Source organism: Cheilinus undulatus, linkage group 20 (genome assembly GCF_018320785.1).
Source record: "Cheilinus undulatus linkage group 20, ASM1832078v1, whole genome shotgun sequence".
Lineage (NCBI taxonomy): Eukaryota > Metazoa > Chordata > Actinopteri > Labriformes > Labridae > Cheilinus > Cheilinus undulatus.
Genome location: NC_054884.1, coordinates 14,201,981 through 14,219,495, shown reverse-complemented (window position 1 = coordinate 14,219,495; position 17,515 = coordinate 14,201,981). Strand labels below are relative to the sequence as shown.

The window sequence follows — 17,515 nt, the reverse complement described above, 5'->3', positions numbered from 1 at the left end:
AGACTAGGCTGCCTGACACGTTTAGTAAAGTGACTCACGTAGTTATGAAAATAAAACAAGCGTATAACAAAAATGGTTTTATTAATGCAAATGCAAGATTATATCAACAGTGATCATCATGGGTTACAGTATTTTCATGTTACTATACAGTGGATTCCAAAGCATAAAAAATGTGTTCCTGATCAGAACAGAATGACTTTTTTCTTTTTACATTCATAAAGTATCCATGTAATATGCGAGGAGCTAAGTAGCAGAAAACAGTATCTAGTGGCAGTGAACCATTTCTTCTTGCAAAACAGGTAAAAAAATCATGGTAGTATTCTACCGAGTACTTTTCATTAAAGCAGTTTCAAGGTCGGGTCCCAAAATCCATACTGGTTGTTTTAAGTGTCTGAAGATATTTCAGCACCCTGAATATGATGCAACAGCAGAAACTAGTCTGGATATGCTCACAAAGGCACAGTAGGGTTTAATTTTACCACTTCATGACCCCAGCTGGGCAATAAGTGCATCTATAAGCTCCTGCTTCTTGGTGCCAGTGGTCCGAACTCCAAACTTCTTACAGGCCTCCTTTAACACTGGCACAGTCAGCTTTCCCAGGGTGCCGTTCTGCAAATGGGCCTTCAGCTCATCTTCTCCAACCTCTACTTTAGGTTTCTTCTCAGCTGCCCCTCCGCTATCAGCTGCAAAAAATGTTGAAAACTTTCAGAAAAAATAAAGGTGTAGCTACAGCTGTAGCCAGGAACACATTACAAGCGTATCAAAACTGATCAACAGCTTGATAAAACCATGAAAATCAAGTTTAAAAAGATTGTTCTTGCTTTGTTTCTCTTATGGGTCCAGCTCTGACCTGTTTTGCGTTTGGCAGCTGGTTTGCTTTCAGGGTTGTAGCCAGCAGGATAGACCAGATCTTTAAATTCCTGACTCAAATGGCCCAGACGGCGATCAATCTGGTCGACCTTTGGCACTGAGATTGAGAAACAGAGAAAGGTGAGAAGAGATGGTGTGGAGGGAGTAACAAAAAAGTGTTACACCTGCCATAATAGGAAAGACTTTTCATGCTTACTGATGAGGTCCTCTGTGTCCTCTGGAGCCATCATATCCAGAGCCAAGGCCTCCAGGTTCCTGAAATGCTGCTGGATGACCGGATTCTCAAACGCGTCACTCCTGAATTGAATAAGAATAAGAAACATGGTGAGATGTGACCTATAGAAGACCAGTGCATGCTTGATATTGGCAGTGATGGTGCTTTCAGACAATTTTTTTCCACCAAAAATGTCCTTAAATCCAACAAAGTATTAATACTTCTAATATTTTCATTTAATGTATGCCCTTCTGTTTGAAATCCCCTTCAAGTTGGAAATGCCAAACAAATCTGTGCAATTTTGCTTTTAAAAGGGTTAGGGAACTCAAAACAGCCCCCTCTTCTAGAAAACTGCCATGCTGGACTTTCCAAACTAAGGTCTGCAAATCAGTGGTTCCCAACTGGTGTGCCCAGAGGCAAGTCTCGTCTGGCCACTGGAATTTGTTCCACCATACATTCTTACTACATCTCTACGACAACTAAAGATACTGTAACACATGTTAGAGAGGCTATTTTGCCTTGATATGAATACGGTGCGCATTGAGATTTTGCTCAATCTTAGGTGTGCCTTTGGGACAAAAAAATTATCTGATCATGTGCAGGAACCTGTATTTGAAGCGCAGCTTGGAGACAATCTCCTTCATCTTGTCCACCTGCTCTTGTGAGGCAGAAGGGCACTGAGGAATATCCAGGGTCCGCGTGTCATCAGCATACGGCAGGTAGATGACGTTGAAGCCTGAAGTAGATGAGAGAAAAGAAAGGCATAAAATAGCCACCAACTACTTTAATAATGAAACAAATACAGCTGCTGGATTTGCCAAAGGAGACAAAGTACAGCAGTTTATTACCTGGGGGTGTAATCTGTACTTTCCCCTCGTCAACCTTCTCCTCCTGAGGCACTAGGGCAACAAACCGGGGCGCGTAGTTTCGACGAGCGACACAGCGGCACAAAGCGAACACGTTCCTCTCGCTGCACTTTGTCAGCAAGGCAGAGAAGAGGCATGCGCTGCCTGAGGTAGATAAACAAAGATTATGAATTACAGTTTAGCAAACAGACAATACTAAACTATTATTAACTGTAATATACTTTTCAAGACACTAGCCTAAAAATACATATTGTAGTGTATAGTGGTGCATATGGCACAACAGCAAATGTTATTAAAAATTCAGACAAGTCAACTAATATTACACTGGTGTGCTAGTCTGGATGGGATCATCTTTGTGCTCTAGCACACCGTACTCAAACCAGTGCATCTTACACATATGGTGCTTTAAGCTATGTGGTACCAGTTCAACTCGTCTCTACGTAACACACACACACAAACACACACACACACACACACACAAAAATTTTCTGTTAGGGATTGTACCTGGCACCTTTTTAGGATCACCTCTGGTGACTTTCCAAAAGTTCTGACCTGATACAAAAGTGTGACGTCACGGCACTGCCGAACACTAGGAGTGTCACTAGTGAGATGTCTGACATGGGAATCAGGCCCCTCTTGTCATCAGCTTTTGTAAAGCTGTTTGACTTCCCAAACTCTTCTATGCTTTTCAACAGAATCCTGTCTCCCTGCTTGCAACCCTCTCTGGAATAAAATTGTCTCCTTGCTGAGACAAAGGTCAAAAACAGAGAATCAGTTACACTTTTGCCTCCATGTCTTCTATTAGTTTTGTGTTTGAGCAGCAGTTATGCACACCTTCTTGCCTTTATTGGATAGGAAACACAAAAAAACACGGGGACAGAGAGCAGAGGATGGCATGCACCAAACATGCATCAGACCTGGAATCAATCCTAGGATGTGTGTTGAGGACTTCAGCCTCAGCACAGGGGCACTTGCTCTGCCAACTGAGCCAAACGGGCACCCCTGTTGACCCTTTTTATTAACACACTGGTTGAGGCATGAAATCTCATGTTAAACATAAGCCTTTAATACTGCTGCTCTAACAGGTGTGCAAATGGTGGCTAATATTGTTGGTCTGTACATGTTTTTTTTTTTTTACTTTTGGATTGTTGTCGTATGCAACATCATTCCTTGTTCCGGATCACCTATATACAGTATATATGACCAAAACCATCTATCCGTTTCAACAACAGATGATTCCTGGTCTGTAAAAGCCTGTTTGAGCTGTTGAAAAAAATTCACAGTGAATACTGCTGTTTAAATATTTTCTCCTTCAGGTTTTAAAGTTGATCAGACACAGACAAGTGTTGCTACCTTTCACCTCTCCCTCCTCAGGATAGAGGAAGACAGCAGGTCGGATATGGTGGTGAAGTTTGAGCTTCTCCATGGGTTTGAATCCAATCAGGTGAAGTCCAGGATCCTCAAACTTCCTGATTGAGTCCACCTCATCCTTCTCCATCACTATCTGTTTCTTACCATATATCTATAGGAGACATACAAAAGGAAGAAAATAGAAAACCCACTGAGATATGTGTTAACATTTTTAACTCAAATGAATTTTGCAACTGTACCACACAGACCATAATTCAAGATGAAACAGTAAAGAACAAAGCCAAATTATACAACTACATTGTGTTTTCTCTCACCTGGGCTTTCTTTATCTCACTGGGCAGCAGCAAGCTGCCAGTCTGGGTATGGAAGGTGCGGGTTTTGCTGCGTACTGGCTCATTGGTTTCTCTGTAAAGCCTGATGGGAGCTGGTTTCCGTGCTGTCACAGCAGTTGCATAAATTCCCACTGCAACATTTACGCCCTCACCTAGACAAAGATTTAATCTAAAGTTGGCAGACAGGAAAGGATGATGTGAGAGATGGGAGGACAAGTTATTAATAACACAAGATGATGAAGGGAGAATAAACTTCTACACAGAGACAGTGTCGGTCAACTGCAGAAATCTTGTAAGCAAAAGTAACGTCTATTTTCCTGAAAACTAAACCATGTTGCTGATTTTCACCTGGCCATGGCTCTCTTTTTCAGCTCCTTGGCCCGTACCCTCTTCTGGAGGTCCTCCAGCTTGTCACAGGGCTCAAGCTGCAGCCCCAACTCACTCTCATCCTCAGGTGGACTTACAATGTCACGAAAGAAGGGAGCCACGTCAAAACCACCAGGTTTCATGAGATGCATCAAATCAATGACTACACCTAGAAGAGAGGGGAGAAATGAAAATGGTCCATTACACACAGGCTTTGTCTATTTAAAATTGCAATGTAAACTGAATAAATTTGCAAGCTTTGTGCATTTATATGAAAACATTATGACAAAATGAATAGGGATGAGGATTCAGTTGCCTACAGAAATAGAAGTTCATACTGATTTGGAACTTGATCAGCTTTTGCCACTGACATACCGGTCTCTTTGAGGTCACTAGCCTTGGTGCGAGCCTTTCTGTCCTTGGTGCTGTCGCCTGTGTGCGGTTCATCCCTGCATGTGAAGATCATGAGTCGTTTGTGTGAGAGGCGAAGCTTGATGTCACTGTACAGGTTGGCGCAGCACCACAGGGCGTCACCCAATGACGTCTCCCCGCTACCCATTGTCTCTGCTGCTAGCTGGGCCCCCTTGTCTCCTCGCAGAGCATCAACCTCCTGCACTCGTTTTGCACCTGTAGAAAAGAAAAGTCAAATGTCAGATGATGCAACAGAACAGATGGACCAACAATCTCTTACTTTTGTGAGTGGTGGACTGAGGTGTTTCCTTCAACAAACTGCAACTTTACATTGGTTTTAAATGTGAGCCTTTACTTCTAGTATACAACATATAATAATGAAGATTTACCAAGATGAGTTGATCTGACTACATTTTTGGAATCAAAGCTGTGCAGAAAAACTGTGCTCACATTTGTGTGTGCAGAAAAGCAACAGAATTTCAGTGCATACTGTGCAAGTTTGAAAGTGTCTTACCAGGTTCATCAAGATCATGGTACACGTAGACATGCTTGAATGAGTTCCTTGGATTCTTGCTTTCCTTTGTGCCATAAAAAACCAAAGCCACCAGGTCCCTGTGACTGCTAATAATCTTACTGGTGTACACACTGCGCACAACCTACAAGACATACAAAGACATTTATTATGATGAGACATAGTCCACATCAAAACAGCCTGTGAGGTATTTCTATTATACTGATATGCAAGGGATTAGTCAAGGACAACAACTGGCCATCTAACCTGCATGGTCATGTCAAAGTTAGAGGGTCCATCTTCTCCTTTGATAAACATTTCTTTGGAGGCATCAACCAAGAACACCAAGCTGTCTCTTCCACTGACTTTGTAATCTCCTGACAAGGACAGAGAGCCTGGTTAGTTATTGGAGAACTTGCAGGGTTAAGAAAATGTTTTAAAAACATATATCTAAATTCTTTCTTAAAACAAGACTGCTTACCCGCAGACTGTTCCCCCTCCTCTTGCTCTCCCTCCTCATCCTCGTTCTGGTAGAAGGCCTCCCACTCTGCCATTTGTACAGCTGATAGATCTGTAAATGCATACAACATTACACGAGGACTCAAAAGCAATTAGTAGCTCAAATACATGAGCATCTGCTATTTGGACGGTATGGAACAATCTCTAGATGATACACACAGCTTACTTGCTGTATGAAAGCCCAGAGTTAACGCCTTGAACTATAATACAGCAGGCAACCGAATGGGGTGCTTACACCCGTTTTTTTACGACTAAGATTCGAATAAAAATGATAAAACCGGTGAGGTATGTTAGATTGTGTTTACATACTGACAGGGGTAGCTCATTCCAACTTCAAGAAAATTCCTCACAGACACCAAACTGACAGTGTTTTACTTATCTAATACAAGTATCGTGCAAAAGCCAGCGCATACATAACAAACTAATGGCATTTAGAGTAAAAATAAGACGTAAGTTTCTATAAGACTTGGGTTGATCCTTCATCCAGGAACTGTTTACCTCAGCAAGCTAGCTTAGCTTGCAGTAAGCCATGAGTCAATTACACTATAACGTAGTATACCAGTAAACCGCTGCAACACCGCAACACAAATTAAATTAACTCAACACATACGATAACAAATAAGACATTTATAAAGACTGGAGAAGAATAAATAAACTCACATGTCGTGCTTCGCACTTTTAGCACACAAGTCCAGGCAAGTTTCAATGACTGGCGCGCTCTGCTACGTGAACGAGCACGCTATGGTACGCTTCAAACACTACGGAACAGATCGCCGCCTGTTGGACGTCTTCCTGTCAATCAAAGCTAAAGGCCAATCATAGTAAAGTGGGAGGGAGTAGTTCTCAGGAAGGCTCGACACCGGAAAGGGTCCTTTCTCCATGAGAATGCACTTTTTTGACAGTCTTGTTATTGTTCCTAGTTAGGCAGTGACACAGCACCAGCTGTTAAAACCCGGCTACCTCCGGCTATTGTTGTGTTATTTATTTTTTTTAGTACTTTATCTATTTATTGATTTTAAACCTGCACAGTTTGTAACCTTATTTTTCACGTGCAAGTTCCTTGTTAAACTTTTCGTGTAAAGTTTTGATTACTAGCTACTAGTAGGTTAGCCAGCCGTAGTTGTTGTTGGATGTGAGTCAGCTATTTTACAGTGGATTATCTGTAGTTATTTGAAGAAAACCCTTCTGTTTGTGTCAAGTCATGGATCAAACTGGCTCTTACCCTGTGATGTTGTATGTTTACGACCTGTCCAGAGGCATGGCCCGTCAGCTGAGTCCCCTCATGCTAGGTGAGTTACCTGTTGGCTGCTTTGAAGTTGCTCACAGTTAAATTTGGTATGGTGATGCCCTTTTCTGAAACCTGTTTCACATGTATGGTTGGAATGAGTGAATTTGTATTGAATTAATATTTTCTTTCTAACTCTCACAGGGAAACAGCTTGAAGGGATATGGTGAGCATAGCTTCTTGAACAACCAGAGATCTTATGATTTTAGCTTCATGTAAATAACAGTATAATGTTTCTCTCAGGCATACTGCTATTGTGGTCCATGGAAAAGAGTTTTTCTTTGGAGCAGCAGGTATCAACAACTGTCCCCCTGTAAGTATCACGTTTTTCCTGCCTACACAGCTAGAACAAAACTTGTACATATTGGCCCTTCAACTTTGTATTGTTTTGAAGGACATTTAAATACTCGGCACCAAGTAAAATTATTCAAAGTGATGAAAACAAATCATCAACTGAGGTGTATGTGTGTGTCCCATCTCAGAGTGGCACTCCCTTGGGCGACCCTGACTCCATAGTGGACTTGGGCTGCACTGAGGTGCCTGAAGAGATTTTTATGGAGTATCTGACCTCACTGGCAGAGTCAACATACAGGTAAATGCTTAAGCCTATCACATTGACATTAACCCCACTTTAACCATCCTGATGATCAGAGGTAGATGAAAGTAGAATGAAGATAAGTGAATGGCTTACTACCGCACAGTTTAAATGTTGGCTCTTATAGGACTGCATAATTGTTGACTGTCACACAACAAAAACCTCGAAACAGGTCTCATCACATCTCTTTGATGGAGAAAGGGGTTACAGCAAATTGAAGTGAATGGTGGTAACAAGCATACATACTCTGTTTTACTCTTAATACAGCATTAGACTTGATTTTCACATCCAAATGTTAGTAAGAACATAACTGTTTTAAGGCCAGTAAAGACTCAGAAGCAGGATGTCAGGGCAGTTGAACTTCCAGTCTTTTTATACCTGTTTCCAAAGGATGAAACCTTCAGTAAAATATAGGAAGGCAATATGAGACACTAAAGGTTTGTAACTGAGCAGTGACATGTCCTTTAATGTTTCAGTATATCATGAGGCATCCTTATCATATCCAAAGTTTAATTTTTCATTCTAAGACAAATGCAAAATGATGCATTTAAGGTCTCATACTTCTCAGTTCTGTTATCTCTGACAAGATGTCTCTATCTTGTCATTTCCTGCCACTAACCCACCCATCTCCACCCTGTCTTGACTCTGTCTTTCCTCTGAATTTAGATCTCTAGACATTTCTCTTTCTCTTTTTTTGTCCCCTGTTGCATAGAGGTGACAAATACAACCTGTTTGAGCACAACTGTAACACCTTCAGCAGCGAGGTGGCTCAATTCCTCACAAGTAAAAAGATCCCGTCTTATATCACAGACCTTCCAGCTGACGTACTTTCCACGTGAGTCAACACATGAATGAATCCTTGTTTTTAAATAACTTAGGGCCTTTTGATGTCAGCATAACTGTACCGTGTTTCCATTCCAGGCCTTTTGGTGAAGCTCTCCGTCCCTTACTGGACTCTGTCGCTATAAGTCCCGGAGGCAACAACATAACTGGACACCCATAGATGAGCCTATACACTGAAGAAAATACATTTGAGGGCTCAGGTGAGGGGGGAAACTCACCAGCAGCAGCAACCAGCCATACCTTGATAATATTTTCCTTTACTGATACACATCTTCATCTCTAAGGTGCCTTTTGAGATAGAGTTCAGTGCCTCATATAAGGTCCCACATATCCCTCATCGTTTCACTTCCTTTTGGGGAAATCTTTGTCTTCTGTGCACATCTTGGCATGGAGTATAGAGCTCTTGATCTTCAGGGATGCTGTATACTACAGTTTATCACTATACTTTAGTAAGTTCACTCTCCAACTTTTATTTTAAATGTGTGCTGCAAAGATTTTTAATAGTCGTTAAAGTTGGGACATGACGTAAAATGCATCTTAAAATCTGGTGTATAAGTCGCACTTTTAATGATAATTTATCGTCGAAAAAGTTGGCTGCAGACGACTTAAATACCAATATAATTTATACAATGAAAAATCACAACAACAGTTAAAGATTGCTGCCTCACTGCTCAGAATGAGTTAGAATGTCACAACAACATTTAGCAGTTGCTTTTGTCCAAAGCAACATACATTTGCGAGTAAATGCAACACAAGCAAAGATCTAGACCGGAGAAAACATCAGTAAGTGTCACTAAGGGCTTCAAGTCTGATCAGACACAGGTGCTGCCATGCAGTGCTGGAGGCAATACACATGGTGTATAGAAGCATTTATATTCATAAATTGCACCAAATTACCAAGTGCTGTGTCATTCACAGAGCTAAGTAGAGTAGGACAGTGCAAGGCAAATGTGCAAACTCATTCTGCTACAGGGGACAACAGAGGAGCAGAGTCCAGCTAAGTGCACAGTGTTCCTGAAAGATCTGGGTCTTTAGCTTTCTCTTGAAAAGAGAAAAGAACTCTGCTGATCGAATGGAGTTGGGTAATTCATTACACCTTTAGGGGACAACAGAGGAGAAGAGTGGAGCTTGTGACTTAGGGCCCTGATATGGAAGTACCAGACACCTTTCACTGGCCAAGCATATTGGGCAAGAGAAGAAAGTTTAGACCTGGATGAGGGATTCCAGTTAAACAGGAGCCATTTGAGTCCCTGCTTTGAAAGCAGTAAGTAGGCATGTATAAAGATATGGACCAGACTGGTGAGTTTCGGTGCCCCTTTTTAACCGCTTTTCTTCCTCGTTAGGCCATAATCGTGCATGTAAAATAAACGGAAAGTTGTTGTTATTGTAAATGTTAAGTGCTCTCTGAGTGAAACTTGCTGTGTCATAATTGCAGGCTGAAAGCTCAGCTACCATATTATAGCTAGTAGATGCACAAACTTAATATGTCAAAAACAGATAATGATAAAATAGCGGCACAGCTGCACAGGGACTGCACATTGTGGACTTTGTTGAACAAAATGAGAATCATCACAGTCGACAACGGCTTAAACCCTTTTCTCCTTTTAGGACTACAGAAACAGACTGCAGCTTATATACAGTCAGACTTATATTCCAGATTTTAAGGTAAATTAAAAAAAATGAATGAGATGATTTGCAAAACATTAAAAGCTATATTTAAAAGCACACAAACAAAGACAGCTTATCAAATATTTAAACTTAGAAAGTCAACTGTTTTTGAAAATTACATGCTATTGAACAATATATTTCAAAAAAAAATTAGGACATGTTTTCAAGAGGAAGAAGTGATAACCTTTTCCTCTTGAAAACACTCTGTTAGCATTTTCTGAGAACTGATGAGACCAGTTTCTGACTCTGAAAGTGGAAAGTTCAACCAGTCATTCCTGATGTAGAATTTTAGCTACTGTACATGTCAGGGTCTCCTTTTTAAGAATGCAATGCTTCACAATGCTCCAAATATCTGGGCATACAGTTTTTCAAAACAGGGAAATTTCTCTGTTCAGTATTTGATCTGTTGTCTTTTGTTTTTTAGAGTTTAATGTTTTTAAAATCATAATATTGGTTTCAGTTTACATTACATTCAAATTTCTCTGTTCAGTATTTGATCTGTTGTCTTTTGTTTTTTAGAGTTTAATGTTTTTAAAATCATAATATTGGTTTCAGTTTACATTTTACACTACTTCTGAACTGTTTAAATTAAGGATTATAAAAACCCCCCACACATTTCCCTTTTCAAAGTATTATGTGTCAGGTATTCATTGCAGCATTCCTTAGATTATTCCTTTTTTCACATGTCAAATGTCAAATGTATGTTTTAAGTCCAAGAGCCATTTTAAGTCGACTTTAAAGAAAGAAAACAGCCCTCTGTTGAAGTGTTCAGCAGGCCTTATTCTCATTCAGAGTTTAAACAACACAGTTAGACCAAATCTTATTGGTTTTCTACTTCGTACACAAACACATAACACAGTAACCTCAGACATAACTAATTCAAGAACCTCTTATTGAATACAGGACCTGCCACTTGTTCAGCATTTATTATTTCTATGTCCTTCTGTTGCTTCACTTTGCAAGACTTGGAATATGACCACTTTATGAAGACAGAATGTTTTATACAGCCGCCATTTACACAAAAGCTATGCAAAGTAAGTTAAATTTAACAAAAGGTGTTCAGCTGACACCCACATAACCAGCACACTCTGGGGCCTTTAACTCTTCCTTGAAGTGAAAACAAATCCATGTTGATTCCATCAGTGCTTTTTGTCCTCATTTTATTCCTTTTGTGTAGTAATACCATATCATGCTTGTATTGTTTTATCTAATGTATATTAAACCTACTTGATAATGCATAAAGGGTGTCTGCAAATAGTTCAAAAGAATACAAATTTTTACCTTAATTGTACATAGATGCCATTGAAATCACTGAATGCCAGCTAAAGACTGGATATGAGCTTGTTTTTATTACATTTTTGCACTGAAGTGAATATTTTTAAGAGCTTGTCTGAGAGAGGATTCTATTTGAGGAGAGTGTTTATTAATAAAAAAGTCTTAATGAAATTTTAACACGTAAAAACAAATGTAGAGGAATTTCAAAGAATTATCAATGCACCAGTGCTCTAGATCAGAACTGAATTTGCCTAGACACCCTGCACTTTGTTATGTATGTTATGTGGAACTTTATTAGAGTTGTGACATTAAAATATCCTTTATATCCCACAAACCTTGTGACCTGTTTGGTGTTTAGGGAAGCTTATTACTGTTTCCATTAAAACAATACAATAGATGTAAAAGAAGACATCTGTTTTATAGTCTGTGATGATCAAATCTGGAGTTTTTATGCACTTTTCACATCATCCAATAGAAAAAAAATACAGATTATCAATGATTATAATTGTTCTGTGCCATGTAGTACACAAAACAGCCACAGGGTGACACTAGTGGCTCACCACAGCAGGAGGAGTGCGTTTATGCCACAACACGTGAAGGCAGCACATAAATCTTAAATGTGATTACATTACATCTCCAAAATTGAGGGGTGAATTGATGGTTACTGGGACATGTTTGGGATTGTCGTGGCTTCAGCTCCCTGCTGGGGTAATACCACAAATGTATTCAAGCTTCTGTCAGAATGAAGACAAGCCGTTTGTGGCTGGCAGTGAAACAACATTGTTCTTTTAATCTCCTGTATAACAAGTAATTTTAGCAGTTGTTTGGGTGTTATCCCATCAATGTCAAACTGTTTCCTGTGATAAAGAGGTATAGTCATAAATGGACCTAAATGTAAGTAATATTAGGCTTTTTATCTGGTTGGTTACTTGATCAAAACTTAATATTAAGTTGTTATTTAATTGTAGCTGATAATATATTCTCAAATCTCCTGTTAGCTGGTTATGAAACAGACTGTGCATGACATACTAAAGCACACAAGGCCTTTAGCATTAAGACTTACAGTGCCTAAAAAAAGTAATAACTCTGTTGGATGTTTTACCCTTTTATTGATTTTATACATCAATCATCGTCAGTATAATTTGGCTTTTTTGACCAGAAAAAAAAGCAAAACAAAAATCTCTGTAATTTCAAAGTGAAAACAGATTTCTGCAAAGTAATGTAATTAGATAAAAATATATAATGCAGAATAAGTGACTGCATGAATACTCAATCCCTTCAAGTCAGTATTTAGTAGACACCTTTGGCTGCAAGCACAGCACTGAGTCTGTGTGGATAGGTCTCAGTCAGGTTTGCACATCTGGACACTGCAATTTTTCTTCAATCTTCTTTGCAAAACTGCTCAAGCTCTGTCAGGTTGCACACAGATTGGGTGTGAACAGTCCTTTTCAAGTCCAGCCACAAATTCTCTATTGGATTGAGGTCCAGGCGTTGACTCAGCCACTCCAGAACTTTCACATTGTTGTCTTTAAACCATTTCTGTGGAGCTTTTGTTGTACACTTCGGGTCATTGTCTGGCTGGAAACTAAATCTTCTCCCAAGCTGTAGTTCTCCTGCAGACTGAATAAGATTGTCCTCAAGGATTTACCCTCTGCCTTTACAAGCCTTCCAGGGCTGGCTGTTGAGAAGCATCCCCACAGCATGATGCTGCCACCACCCTGCTTCACAGTGGGGATGGCATGTTTGTGGTGATAAGCAGGGTTTGATGTCCGCCAAACATAGTATCTAGTCTGATGGCCAAACAGCCCCATTTTAGTCTCATCAGAGAAAAGTTTTCTCTTACAGTGGCAACAGCTTTCTCTTTGCCACTCTCCCGTAAAGCTTTGACTGGTGAAGAAGTAGGGCAACAGTTGTTGCATGCAGAGTGTCTCTTTTCTCAGCTGCTAAAGCTTGAAGTTCCATTGGGCATTTTGGAGCGAGCTAGGGTGATTGAACTCACAACCAATGGCAGCCACCATGAGAAGAAACGCCCTGTTAAAGTTATTAAAATGAAGAATTTTTCCGGTTTTGAAAATCTGTATTTGGGACCTGCACATCTAAGACACCTCCAACATCCCAACAAAAAGCCTGGTGTGTTTGATTTTGGTCCTGCTATCTACAATTTGTTCGATAACACCGGTGACGCTGACCAATAAGAGCACAGTGCACCCTACATGCACAGCAGTCATGAATGCAAACAAACAAAATGGCAAAGCGAAAGAAGAGAGATGAAGTTGGGGCTGTGAGATATGCCATTGAGACAGCGAAAAAAGTTAGTCGTGCTCTGACAACAAAATCCCTGCCTTTAGGATATGTCATAGAGGAACGACCACAATGGAAAGAAAACAGAGAAATGTTTGAGGGAAATAGCAACTGGTGATTCCTACTCCCTGCTGTTATGATGAGCCGAAGATAGTGTGGCATCCATTGTAACCTTTGTATAGACAAATACAATGTAGTTCAATAAATGCAGTGTGTTTTTACAGTTTTCTTTCCAGGTGTAGTCTAGCCCAGTCCTTCTTCCTTCCAACATCATCACAGTGCTTGATCATGTAGTCAATCATGTCTGCCAGTCAAGTCACTGCACAAATTTATGGCTCTGAGATCATCTAATCTTACACAATGACCATTGTATGGACACAAAATCGGGATGTGACCTCTGATTTAATCAAACAAATCTTTGATTCAAACACAAGTGAAACCCAAGCCTCAATAATTTTACAATCTTTAATGATTCATCTTCAAAAGTGGCATCAGTTGCTAAACAATCCTCAGCAAAGAACATTTCTAGAACAGTTTGTATATAAATAAGTTATTTTTGCTGTAATAAGAAGTACATATACATACAGAATATACACTTTTTGCTCCATACTGTATTTCACACCAGTACACTTTCAATATCGTTTGCTATTATGATTGCATTCATGAATGTAGCATTGTCTTGCTTTCTATTCTTTTATAAAAACAGACACTAAAAAGAGAAGCTCTTCACTTGATGAAATCTTTGCTACATTTGCTGTAACATATCCCACTCCCCTCTGCTTGAGAAAACAAGTTACAGCCGACTGCTGCGTGCTCTCAAATATTCCACTGTGAGTCAAATTCAGCAGGACTTCTTTTTCCAGTGTCCCACTTTACATTGTCTGTATTTTGCAGTCGCACAATGGAAACATTTGCAATTTAAAACAACCTGTCTGATTGGTGTCCCTATACTGTAAATTTGTGTCTCTTTTCCCACCAATGTTAAAACCCACTGCAGTGATGTGACAGACAGTATCATAGACCTACTACATCCTCTTCTATTGCACATTAAAAAATTGCACCAGCTATAATAGATCTCTATATGCATCATGTTCCATGTTACTAGAGTCCTTAACATGAAATAACATACTTTAAGATTTGACATCAACATTATTATAAACATACCTTGAAATAAAAAGACTTATTTCATACAGCCCTTTTCAAACAAAATACATAGAAAATTGCATTAAATAAACATATTTACATCGTCGCCATCAATAAATAGAACACCCATGAGGTTTGCACCGCATGAAACCTAAAAAACAAAACAAAAATCCACACTGAAACCTCATTCTTTAAGGAAAATTGAACCATAATGTACACATTATGTCAGACATGTATCATAAGTAGCCAAAAGCGATTTGTTTCTTCTACAAAGAACAGAGGTAAACTGTTTTAGGTCGAGAAAAAGCAAGAGTCCATCTTCAGAACACATTGGAAGCACTTCCTCAAGCCAAAGAACTTCTATTGCTCATAAAAACTGATTCTTAAGTTTGGGGCTTCTTGACCACGACATTGGTTTGATGAAAACGGTGCTCAACTTTTTAGAAATCTAATTTAGTGGCATACATATTAGGTATCAGTGGTTACCTCTCCACTTATTGATAGGGGATGGTAGGGTGTGATTCTGTCACATCTCACATTTTTCAACCATGACTTAAACTTGATTTGATTGTATTCTCTATGTTTAGATTGTCTATTATCATGCTGCTCAGCTGCTGGGATTAATGTACTGATTTTGGCAAAGTTATTAATTTCTTTATTGGAGGAAGGAAAAGTTTCAGATTCTCATAATTCAAGCACTGTGTTTACATGTAGCAGAGGCGTCATGAAAAGGAAGATATACGAGGCCTGGCTATTAAATAATAAGACTGTGCTTATGAGGATAAAAGCAGGTGGTATTTGTAAGTGATGAACCCTCAAAGCATTATCATCTATTGCTGCAGTTTAACTTACCTCTATCTGTTACCTCTACCTCTTACATTTAAGAATCTGTCAGCTCATTATTTTGGGTTTTACTCTGCAGCCATACTGCTCTGATGCTGTCTGTCTTGTCTCAAAGCTTTATTAAATGCATGCACTCTGTAAACCCACTGTGTTGTGTTCCACTGGTCCTGGGCTAGACTTAAAGCATCAAGTCAAAGTTGGGCAGGTTAAGATGGAGCATTTAGCAGCATTTACCTCTGAGGGGTATACCAAGATACCAAGAAACGTAGCGAAGCTTTCTTTGTGCAAGCTAGCTCGACAAAGCCTGAAGTTGCAGTTAGAGGCATTGGGCACAAAGCTGACTGTGAACTTTCTTTGTTAACTCAGGCTTTCTGCTTCAGGCTGTGTCAGCGCTCTCATAAAAAAGAGGGTGTTAAAAACATCATTTGATGCTTCTACCACCAGCTGTCTGGTTCTTCAGACTGAACTAATTCAATTCCAAAAGTTTTCATCAGACATGTTCCTTTAGCTGGAGATCTGTTGTGCCCACAGAGAACATTCCCACTAAGTGAATTATTAAAATGATGGCACTTTGCAGCCAATTTAGAGCCATAACTCTGAAAATAACCTGGTACTGACCAGCAGCCTGTTGCACCAGCTATGCATAAGTTATGTCTTAGATCTGGCGTTAAGTCAGGATCCTGTCTGCTCTGGCATTGTCAAAATTAGATGCACATATATATTTTAAAACCATGATAAGAAACATAATGTATTAGGCCAGACCTAAAAGATGAAAAAAAATGAAGTAAATTCGTTAATTTTGGTGCAAAAAAGTCAACATTTTTCTGAAAAAAATCCCTAAATTTCTGAGGTTATAAAGTTGTTTATTTACCAGAAATCAGATTCAGAATTTCAAAGTTCAAAAAGTTGGAAATTTACAGGAAAAAAAGTTGAAATTTCCCAGTTTAAAAAGTTGTAAATTTTGTGACCAGAAATCCATAAAATTGCTAGTCTTAAAAATTGTAAATTTGAAATGAAATAAAAAATTTTTCAAGAAACCAAACTGAAAACAGTGGTTGAATTTTTGACTTCATAGTCTTAAAAATTCTACGTTTTGGTTCAGGTACATTTCCAACTTTTCGTCAAAAAATTTACCTTTTTTCAAAAAATATTAGAATTCAGATTTTTTCTTGAAAATGAACGGATCCTCTAAATAATTTTCTTTTCCAGAGTGGCCCTAAAACACTGAAACACTGAATTAGAGCAACAAGACAAAATGAGGTTGCATACATGCGTTGCTTTGACAGTAACCTGAGCTCAACAGACAGGTGCTGTCGTAGTCTATGAACAGCAGAGCTTGTTTGTGGATAAAACTCATGCGTGGCCTGGTTGGGAGAAGGGTGATAATGTTATCTCCACTAAGAGAATCTTTCAGTGTGGCTCTTTGCTCTTGTTTTGAGGCCCATTCGAGGTAAAACTACCGCTACACTATAGCTACATCAGAGTTAATCACTACACCGGTGGCAGCCATTATGTACACGGGCTTGCAGTACAACTAAACCCTGCCCGTTCCTACCACCTCATTTCCTCAAATGGTGTTAAATGGTCGGGGTTCGTCTTCAGACCTGGCCCAATCGTCTCAGATTGGAGCTTTGCAAGGTAGAGTTGCCTGATGACAGACATGGAATCTGGAAAGACCCAACTGCTTCGCAAGTTAAGGGTAAACTCTTTTGTAAGTTTGATCTTACGCATGGCTGGTGCAACTCAGTTACAAGTAGGTTAGTAAGTAAACCCAGTTAAGTTACCATGATGATCTTGCCTTGTAAAAAGATAGCTAGCTTGGTTACAACCAAAACTGGGACTCTATGTTTAGAAGACCACACTTAACCACCAATCTTGCCTCATGGTACACCCCCTAAGAGGTCTTCAAGGACCAAAACAGCTAATTTTTTTTAAATCATTTGTTTGAAATCATAATCAATAACAGTTTTTCCCTCAGCAACCTGTCAGTTTTATTTTAACTTGATTTTGCTGTCCCCAGTTGGCCCAAAAATACTGCAGGATTGGAAATGTGATAACATTTACAGACCTTCTCAATAACACCTTTTGCAGATGATATTGTC

General features: G+C 39.4%; 2 protein-coding genes across 2 annotated transcripts; one reads left to right on the top strand and one right to left on the bottom strand.

Annotated features, from left to right (window-relative positions):
• Positions 1–64: 64 nt before the first annotated feature.
• xrcc6 (X-ray repair complementing defective repair in Chinese hamster cells 6) lies at positions 65–6,192 on the bottom strand. Its single transcript, XM_041815778.1, has 13 exons — positions 6,121–6,192; positions 5,423–5,512; positions 5,209–5,318; positions 4,945–5,086; positions 4,395–4,646; positions 4,002–4,188; positions 3,636–3,822; positions 3,304–3,472; positions 1,933–2,094; positions 1,691–1,820; positions 1,067–1,167; positions 851–967; positions 65–683 (listed from the first exon to the last, which is right to left on the bottom strand). Exons 2-13 carry the CDS (start codon positions 5,493–5,495, stop codon positions 484–486), a joined length of 1,830 nt encoding a protein of 609 aa, XP_041671712.1. The 5' UTR covers positions 5,496–5,512; positions 6,121–6,192; the 3' UTR covers positions 65–483.
• Positions 6,193–6,337: 145 nt separating this feature from the next.
• LOC121528498 (desumoylating isopeptidase 1-like) lies at positions 6,338–11,456 on the top strand. The gene is made up of 6 exons (XM_041815986.1): positions 6,338–6,749; positions 6,890–6,911; positions 6,989–7,058; positions 7,228–7,337; positions 8,053–8,175; positions 8,262–11,456. The coding sequence occupies exons 1-6, from the start codon at positions 6,662–6,664 to the stop codon at positions 8,341–8,343; spliced, it is 495 nt and encodes a 164-aa protein (XP_041671920.1). The 5' UTR covers positions 6,338–6,661; the 3' UTR covers positions 8,344–11,456.
• Positions 11,457–17,515: the final 6,059 nt, after the last annotated feature.